Here is a 9,758-nt window from a genome sequence, read left to right as displayed (position 1 = left end):
CCCAGTCCGGGGAGGCGGCTGCGGGCGGCGGCAACTCCAGCAGCGACGACGCCCTAGTGACGCGCATCTCCAGCCTGCTCCGCGACCTGCCCACCCTGAAGGCGGCCGTGATCGTGGTGTGCGCCTTCACCGCTCTGCTCATCGCCTGCCTGCTGCTGCGCGTCTTCAGGTGGGTCCAGCTGCCCCTTTCCTTCTCCTGCGGGTCCACCCGTACCACCAAACAGCTGTCACCGCGCGCCCGCGCCACGTGCGCTCACAGATGCTCTGGCCGCAGGCTCTGCTCGGACTCGGTGCGCTCCGGGTAGCCCAGCGGCTCCTGACCCAGTGCCCAAGGGCTGCGCTTGCCTGTTTTTCCCTGGCAGCATGTTAAGAGTTTTCTTCCCCTTCTACATATAAAATTAATATTGGATTCCTTTGAACTCTCTGTTAATGGGTAACATTAACAATAGCGCTCTGAATTTTGATGCCCTTATAGGGAATTTATTTTTACACCCATTTCACAGATGCGGAAAAGATTTCTGGTGAGGCACAGCGGCTTATCTAAGTAAACTCGGTGGTGGAGGTAGAATTTGAACCCAGTTCTGTCTGACTCTAACCTTAACCACCTCCCTCCCTTCTGTCTGAGGTTCCCTCACACCCAACCTGCCTTTTTTATCCCCCACCCCCACCTCGTGCTATGAAAATAAGCACTATCTAGTATGTAGGGATGTCCCCAGGACACCTCTTGGAGGTGTGCTTTGGATTGGAGCTGGGGTCCAGGATGCTTGGTGACTTTTGGTGGCCTTAGTGACTTTCTGTTAGTGGAGGACACAGACAACTCCCCTGCCTGAGCTGACCCTGTGAAGATTCCAGGGGCACGAGGGATCTTGCAGAGGCTTTTGCTCAAGTTCAGGGAGAAAGTGTCCGGGAAATCAGGAAGGATGCTGGGGTCTCTGGAGTAGAGAGACGGGGAGAGCTACAGTGGATGCAAGGACGATATGTTCCCCTAATGCCTGGGAAATCCTGTTTCTTCTGCAGGAAGTGAACCAAATGTGTCCTGTTAGTCGGGTGGGCCGCCAGGAAGTGTGTGTGTGTACACACACAGTGTACTTGGGTGTTTGCTCAGCTTTTGGAGGTTTGGGGCCAAGAGTTTGCGCTCCTTAGGGAAGCATTTTCAGTGGCAGGACCGGAAACCAGCCCTGGAAGGCGGGATGGGATGCTACGTTGTTGCTGTGTGGCTGAGTCAGGGTGTTTCCTTGTGGATCTGTAGAATTAAATGCCAGTAGACCTGAGAAAATGGAGAAGGGGGAAGTGTGGTCCCCCATTCACCCTACCATCCCCTGCTCTGGCTCAGGCCACATTGTTCCTCACCGTGCTGGTCTCCTTGATGTGGGAATTGAATTGACCCCCTCTTCACCCCAGTCTTCCCATTGCCCTCGCCCTCTGCCTGCAGACTTCAATGGCTCTCTGTGGCCATTACCTAGACATGGCATTTGGAACCCTACAGACTAGCCCCATCTTGCAGCCATCAGCCAGCCCTCTTGAGCGTTCTGCTTCTTACCGCCACATGGTGCTGGCTTATGCTTTCCTGCCCCTGGGCTGGTTCTTGCTTCACACCTGCCAAGACTGCATGCAGTCACCAAGGTCCAGTTCCCATGCTCCTTCCTCTGGGTAGTTTTCCTGGACATCTGAGTGAGGCTGTAGGGCTTCCTTTCTGGCCCCCTGCCACCCTAGCCTCTGCGTTCTCCCTACAGTCCTCATGCTGTGATGGATGGCTGGGTTTAGTGCTCCGTTACGACTCGGTAGACAGCCCTGGAGGGCAGAGATAGCCTGTTCATCCCAAGGTCCCTGTGTCTGACACTGGCTTGGCATTTATTGGATGCTCTATCCTTTGCTGACTCCTGGTCGTTCAGTTGCAGTGAACATTGATGCCTAGGGCAGCTCTGGGCCTGGACGTTTGAAACATTTATCTCAAAATAGGCTGCTGAGCCCACAAGGCGGTGTACTTTTTAAGAAGGCATTTGAACTATTTTGCTAGTCTGCTCCTTATTATCCAGGAGCGGGGGAGAAAAGCAAGCAGCATGCGGCCAGATGTGAGGGTCCTGAGCCGTGTGTTTGAGTGGGAGAGCCAGCACTCAGGCCTGGCAGGGATGGGTCCTTGTTGGCTTGGGTGTGGTGTGTTGGGAGAAGGTCCTGACTTTATAGGGAAGCCTGTTATGGATTTGTTCTGCCTCCTTTTCCTGGGAAGGCATGTCTCGTTGGGGTGAGTTTTCAGTGAACAGCTGCCACCTTGGTTTCTGATGTAGACAGGAACTTATGGCATTTTCCAGCTGAGAAAGGCCTGAATGGTACACAGTCCCTACGTGTTCCTTGGCAGAGGAGAAAGTTGCATCTCCAGGTCTGATTGTGTCATCCATTCGATTCTAGAACATTCTACAGGTGGCTGACGCAGCTCCATCTCACTGCTCTGTGTGGCTCAGTTCCTTGGGGTCCCACAGGTGGACAGCCTTCTTACCATCCCCCTTACCCAGCCCCTTAGCGGGCAGATACCACGTCCTGGCCATTCCACGCTGCAGTTACCCTGAGGCTATCTCAGTTGCACCCACAACCTTTTCCCCCTTCAGAGCTTCTCCACCTGCCAGCTTTCTGCTCTCCCTGACTCCCTACTTTATCTCTGAGTAACAGCAATAGCCTTCAGGCTGGTGCTCCCGCCATCGTCCCTCCTCTCGTCTCTTTCTCCTCTGCCCACGTATCCCCACCAAGCCAGGCTCCTTAGCACGTGGGCAGGCTGGCTGTCCTCGACCAGGGCCTCTCCTCCAGCCCCAGTCTCGGCTCTGCCCACTGCTCCAGCCCTGCTGGACTTCAGGGGTTCTGCAGAGGTGTCACGTGGCCTCGGGCTTGCATGTCTTGCCCCAGCGTGACCCTCTGCCTGGAATCCCCTTCATTACCAAGGTCACACTGCCAACTGCTTGCTGTTTGCCCTCCTGTATCACCTCCTCTGAGAAGCCACCCCTGCCAGGGGCCCTCAGTCCTCCCGCAGCACACTGGAATTTTGAATTTCTTATGTGAAGTCAAGAATGCCATTGAACATGACCTTTTGCCATACCAGGCCGAGGGCTCCCAAGAGCAAGGCTGGGCCTTAATCATTTGTGTCTCTCAAATACCTACTGTGGCTCCCAGCACAAGCTGGCATCTAATAAAGCTATTTCTAGCAAATGAATGTTGAACTTCTAGGTAGTTTACATTGCTGGTGCTTCTCAAAATGTCCTCTGTGACTAGATTCATTGCCGATGCCGGAAACCTGTGAGGTAGGGATTTGTTTGGATGGCAGGCCTCCATTTTCTTAGCAATGCAGATAAGGGAGGAAGTGTGTAGTAGCATTGTTTATAAAGTGTTGATCCTGGCCCATTTGTTTTCCCTGAAGGAGTCACTTTCCCAGACAACAGAAAAAATGTGGATCCAAGGAAATTGTTAAAATTAGAGGCAACGACTGTATATCGAAGTGAAAAATATCTATATACCTTTAACCAAGCAATTCCATTCCTAAGGTGCACACATTTTTCACTGTGATACATATCCTTTGCTTCTAATTTGATTAATTAGAAGAGGAGGCAAAGATGCATGGGCAGTGAAGTTCGGAGCACTCTGTTTGACAGTGAGAAGGTTTAAAAAACCTAAGTATCCAACGACTGGGCACTGGTTAGTTCTGGTAATCCTTACAGTGGAATATATGCAGCTGTTAAAAAGAACGATGTCGCTGAAATGCTATATATTGTTGAGCGAGACAGATTACAAAACAGCACGTTCAGTATGAGCTCATTTAAAGAAATAAATAATATAGATATGAATGTGCAAAGAAATCTGTGTGTGTGTGTGTGTGTGTGTGCGTGAGCACGTGTGAATGTGGGTGATTATGTATTTATTACTCACGATATATTTCTACATTGTCTGAATTTCCTTACAATGGATATCTGTTTATCATTTCTCTCTTTGTCTGTACACTCAGCTCCTTGCTGCATCCTCAAACATGTTTTCTTAAGGACTTGTACAAGCACATCTAGGGTGGACATCTAGGAGTAGGATTTCTGGGTCCAGGGGTACATACACTTGACTTCCTTGAGTATGTACCAGTTTACCCTCCCACCTGCAGTGCTTGTGGGTTCTCAGATCTTCCCATCATATCCACCGCTTAGTATTATCAGACTTTCCATTGTTTTCCACCCAGATGAGTATAATTCGGTACTCATTGCTTTGTTTGGCATGTCTCCATTTTCTATTGAGATTGAGTAGTTGTCTCTTCTGATACCAATCCACCAAATGTCCCCACCTGTAGAATCATTTATACATTTTTCATGTATTTTAGTCATTAAGGAAAACGATTTTAAGACAGAATTGGAAGGGGGAAAGGCAGGAGGCAGAGCACTCTCTGGTGAAGGTACTTGTGTGGGTGTGTGTGTGTGTGTTCCATGTGCGGTTCTGCTCAGCTCACAATGGAGCCATTCCCCCTATGTCACTTGGCATGTTTGTGAGAGCTGGAAGGAGATTAATAAAAAGGCTGCGTCTAGGAAGTAGAAAACTTGGGTCCCTCCAGTTTTTAATGTGGGGAGGCATCTGCTGGGATGGCGTGGATTCAGGGATAATGCGCATAAGCTGCGGGCCATCGTTCTCAGTACCTTTTGCCCCACATGCTCTCTTAGGTCATCTTCGAGGTCTGTGGGGGTTGACTTTGCTCTCTGGTGTCTTACGAAGAAGGTGGAGACAAGTCAGAAACTATGTCTTGAAACTATGATTTTCCTTTCCTCCTGAGCATCCTGTGCCCGTCTTGGTGAGTCTCCCTGCTCCCCGACTCAGGCCGCCTTTCTCCCAGATCTGTTGGCTGCATGCCTGGCCACGTCTTACTTCAAAAGCTCTGTGAAATCCTCTTATCTGAAAGGAAAGATTGTTTTGATGATTCCGGGGGATGGGGAAGAGGACAAATTCTAGGTAATGTGACATCACCCAGCTCTCACACTTGCATCAATGGTAAAGGTGCACACCACCATGTCCTGAAGATGTTGGGACCAGAGAGCCTTGATTATTTTATTCAGCCAGGTCTTTGAAAAGGAAGGAAAACTTCCTGCTTAGCCTGGTATCTCCAAATTTCCCATCATCTGTGTACTGAGGTTTGTAATAAGAATAAAAGCTACAAGAAAATATGGAGTCCTAGTATTAGAATTTGTGGAAAGTTAACCATACTGAAATGTTTTTGGTTATTGCTCATTAGTATATCAATATTATTTTAATAAATTGGAGCTTTGGGCAGAACCGTGGTCAGAAGAGCCAGTGTGTTTTATGACTCAGAGTGACAGTGGAGCTTGTTTGACATCAGGAGGTCCTTTTTGATAATTTGACCAAGGCTTTTTCTTTTTTTCCATTAAAATGGAACACACATTTTATAATCCTGATAATTGTGTTCATGTTAGTATAATTGTGGGAGGAGTCTTGCAATAGCTTAGCAAATGCAGGCTGTTTCATCTGGCTTGATCTTTGCAGAAGTGCACTTATTTTCTCTCCATCCCTTGAGTGCATGTTTTGTTCTCAAAATGTATGATTTTGTTTACTCGAATATTTTTGTATTCTTTGGCATCAGGAATCACTTAGATGAGATAGCTCCATTGTGGTGAGAGCGTGACCTTTCCAAAGGCAGTTGTCTTATCTTGATTCCTTCCTTGGAATCCGCTTTCCTGACTGTAGGGCTTCTAGAAGAGATTCCATCAGCAGGTCTCACCGTCTTTGTTTGTATCAAGAAGCTGTTTCTTTTTCTTCTGGTGTTGCAACTTTTCTCGTTCAGCTTTCTCTTTTGCAAGCTTTGTCCTCCTAGTCTTTTCTTCCATTTCTCGTCTCTTGATCTCTTTCACTGCTTCGTTAGTTTGCTAGAGTTGCCATGACAAAATACCGCAGACTGGGTATTAAAAACTACAGAACTTTATTTTCTCACAATTCTGGAGGCTAGAAATCCAGTATCAAGGTGTTGGCAAGTTTAGTTTCTTCTGTGGCCTCTCTCCTTGGCTCATTGCAGATGGCTGCCTTCTCTCTGTGTCCTCACATGGTGGTCCCTCTTGACCAAGGTTTTGATTTGGGGGAAAAGCTGTAGAAGTGAAACAGACTCATCTTGATTTAATTTAATTAAAAAATTTTAGTGGATTTTTTTTTTTTCAGTTTTACTGAGATACGGCATGGTATAAGTTTAAGGTGTACAGCATAATGACTTGGCTTACATATATAGTGAAATAAGTTTAGTTAACATTCATCATCTCATACAGATAAAAAAAGAAAAAAATGTGCTTTCTTTTGTGATTTTTGGAATTTCCTTAGCAACTTTCAAGGCACCATAAAGCACCGTTAGCTATAGTCATCATGTCGTACATTACATCCCCATACTTCTTTGTCTTACAAATGGAAGTTTGTACCTTTTGGCCACCTTCATCCAGTCCCCCCTTGTTTAATTTTATGTGTCACAGTGAAGAGTGTTAAATAAATTTAATAGAGTCCAAATCCAGATTTTTTTAGAAACAGGGTAGTGCATGCCCTTGATTTAGGTTTCTGCCAAGTTAAAAACAGTCATGACACGTGGGAAGAAGAAGGGCCCTCGGTTGTTTCTCACCTGGGGAAGAATTTTCCCCCTTGGGATCGCTTGGCAGTGTCTGGAGACATTTGTGATTGTCACGACTTGAGGTGGAAGATGTTACTGGCGTCTTGTGTTTAGAGACGGATGCAGCCGGACACCCTACTGTGCACAGGACAGCCCCTTGGACAAAGAATGACTCATCCCAAGATGTCACTTGTGCCAAGGTGGAGAAACCCCAGGAGTCCCAGCCGCGAGGCCCACTGGTTGTCGGATGTGAGCCGTTTACTGAGCCTTTTTGGGCATCAGTTTCTCATCACTAATTAGTACATACTTCCAAGGGCTACCAGGATGTTTAGGGTGAGATGAGATCAGCCAAGTCCTGGCTCCCTTTTAAGCAGCCAAATGTCCTACCATATTGAAAAATATGATTCCAAAAACATGTAATTTATACCCAACCTTTTGGTCTTGCCTGAAAATGAGGATGCAGCCATATGGCCAAAATAATCAGGAAGATATATCTGCTTCTGAGCTGTTTAAAAATGAAATTGGTGACTCTTTAGCCTGTGCATGTAGGAACCCACCCCTCCTTGACTACTGAATCCCCCGGTGACGGAGGTGTCTCATGGCTGCTCTTATTAACAAACTTTTGAAGACTCAAGACCGACTACTGATTCCTTCTGTTGCCAGCTGTACCCAACCTTTTTGGCACCAGGGACCAATGCTCCTGTGAGAGTCTGATGCCTGATGATCTGAGGTGGAGCTGAGGCGGTAATGCTAGTGCTGGGGAGCGGCTGCAAATACATGAAACTTTGCTCACTTGCCCTCCACTCACCTCCTGCTGTGCAGCTCAGTTCCTAACAGGCCATGGACTGGTCCACGGCTCAGGGGTTGAGGACCCTTGTTCTATCCAATTGGAAAGGGAGGAGAATCTCTCTTTAATTTAACCCTAAGCCCTCTGGCTTATATGGCTTTACCTGTACACACACTCTCATGCCCGTGTACCCATTGTGTTTAGGGGCTTTGCAAACACAGATCCTCCCTGAGACCCGAGGTACATCCAAGGGTGCGGGGGACTCTAGCGTCAGTGTCCAGATAGCACCTTCTTGGTAGTGTCTCCGGAGCAAAGCCCTCCCTGACTTAAGCAGAGAGTACTTCTTGGGTTGTGTCCAGTATTTTAGTTTTATGGCTGGTGTTTTGGTTCTAACCATTTGCAAAGGGAACTTCTGGGACCATAAATTTGGAATCATATTGCCATGGTTTCACTTTAAAAACGTGTACTTAATCTGAGGGCCATCTGCCAGGAATCCAGTCTTGCTGTTTATCTTCCTGGGCACGCGGGGAGGAGGAATCCGCTTTCGTCGGCAGGTGTGGCGTGGAGGAAGGGCCGTGGCACAGGGCATGGGTAGGGCTTCCTCGCCTTCAGGGCTCCCCTGACTTCCTTCCCTCCGCCCGTTGTAGAAGTGAAGAAACTGAGGCCCAGAAACAAGAGAAGTTTGTTAAGGTCACCCAGTGAGTTTGTAGGCAAAGTAGGACTCAAGTCCAGGGGTTCCGATGGCTCGGCTTGGTCCTTTTTGGGACTCCCAAGACGTGGTGGGCTGGGTTTTGAACTGATCAAGCTGAGTCTGCCCTGCACCCAGCCAAGGACCCCAGAGAAAACATGGCTGAATGGCTCGTTCTTCCCAGTGTATTTAATGAGACCTGCTGTGAATGTAGAGGGTGCCGTGGAGAACGTATCAGGGGTGGAGGAGCTTCCATTTCGGTCGGGATGATCCCCTTGGAAGATGCTACTTGGCAGATAAGAAGCAGTCAGATTCAACAGAAGAGTGATGTAGCAAAAGCAACACTGTATATGCTGCATAAGGCAGGCCCCCGGGGCTTTGGCCAGGGACAAAGTATCCTGCAGAGGCCAGTGGGGAGGAGAAGGGTCAGGACTTGACAGGCTGGAGGAGGATGAAGAGGTTCTTCCAGGGCCCATTGGGCCAAGCAGGTTTTGCTGTGGGTAGAGTTTGAGAAAACATTCACTTGGAATCATGAGGCCATCAGGAATAATAGCAGCTACTATTGACCAAGCCCTTCCTGTGACCCAGGTTCTGTGCTAAGAGCTTTATATGTGTTTCCTCATTCCTACAATAGGTGTGCTGTTGGAATCCCCAGTTTACAGATAAGTAAGTCAAGGTGCAGAGTGATGAAGTGTCTGGGTTAAGGCCACACAGCTGGTGAAGGGCAGGAGTCTGACTTCCGATTCAGTATTCTCCATCCTTCCACTGTCGCAGCTGGATTTTGGAAGACAAGAATTCCAGCTGGAGGATTTTGGTATTTGTAGTGGGTCAGAGGAGCAAATGGAAGATTTGAATACAGGAGTGAAAGAATCGCAGGGCTGCTTTGGAAATGCTGGCCTGTGCTAGGTGCTTAATCACTGTTTGCTGAGTGAATGGACGAACAGTGACGTGGCTGCAGTGGGAACACAGGATGCCTGGGGAGACCTGTGGAAGGTGCTGGGAGCACCAGGAGAGAGGGCTGGAGGCCTGAGTGGAAGAAGAGGAGGGGAAAGAGGTAGGCGTCAGGATGCCCAGAAAGGCCTGGAGAGGGCCCCCTGGTGCCAGGGGTGGTCAACAGAGGAGAAAGCTTGGTGGGGGAGGATGACGCACAGCTGAAATTTGCTCTTGGAAATGCCAGCCACATGACCGGACGTCTACGCTTGAGGTGGAGAGTTTGGGAGCTTCTGCTGAGAAGTGACTGTTCCCTCGAGTGGGGGTAGTAGGTGGCAAGAACTGACATTCCCATGTGTCAGGGACAAGTAGATGCTGAAAGGATAACTTATGACATGTGTCCCCAAGTACAGTGACCCCGGAGTTTCAAGGCTGGGTTGAGTTCCCTGGGTCTACCAGAGTCCTTCTTGGTCTTCTTGCCGCTGCCCTTGAACCATTGGAGCTGCCTCTGGGGGCCGCCTTCCTTGCTTTAAGCCTCACTCCTGTCAGCTGGCACCTCATATAAAAATGACATGGACCCATCCCTTTGCAAACACACTTGAGAGCCAGAGGAACAGGTCTCGGGGCATCCGCTGTTGCCATATTTCACGTGGTTCCTCAGACAGGTCAAACCCGGGGTGCGCTTATTTTGTCCTGGAAGAATGAGAATTGGGTCTTTCCCTCAGGCATTGAGAGGGGAGGGA

The 9,758-nt window shown here is 48.6% G+C and overlaps 1 protein-coding gene across 1 annotated transcript in view; it reads left to right on the top strand.

Annotated features, from left to right (window-relative positions):
- Positions 1 to 8: 8 nt before the first annotated feature.
- Positions 9 to 9,758, top strand: part of FAM174B (family with sequence similarity 174 member B) — a gene marked incomplete at its 5' end in the record, with an annotated part of 28,296 nt that continues 18,546 nt past the window's right edge. The window contains one exon of the mRNA XM_015598709.2: positions 9 to 169. Coding sequence (XP_015454195.1) covers positions 9 to 169 — 161 coding nt within the window. The remainder of the gene's footprint in view (positions 170 to 9,758) is intronic.

The sequence above is a fragment of the Pteropus alecto genome, unplaced genomic scaffold (assembly GCF_000325575.1).
Source record: "Pteropus alecto unplaced genomic scaffold, ASM32557v1 scaffold59, whole genome shotgun sequence".
Classification (NCBI taxonomy): domain Eukaryota; kingdom Metazoa; phylum Chordata; class Mammalia; order Chiroptera; family Pteropodidae; genus Pteropus; species Pteropus alecto.
This window is presented reverse-complemented; position numbering and strand designations above follow the sequence as displayed.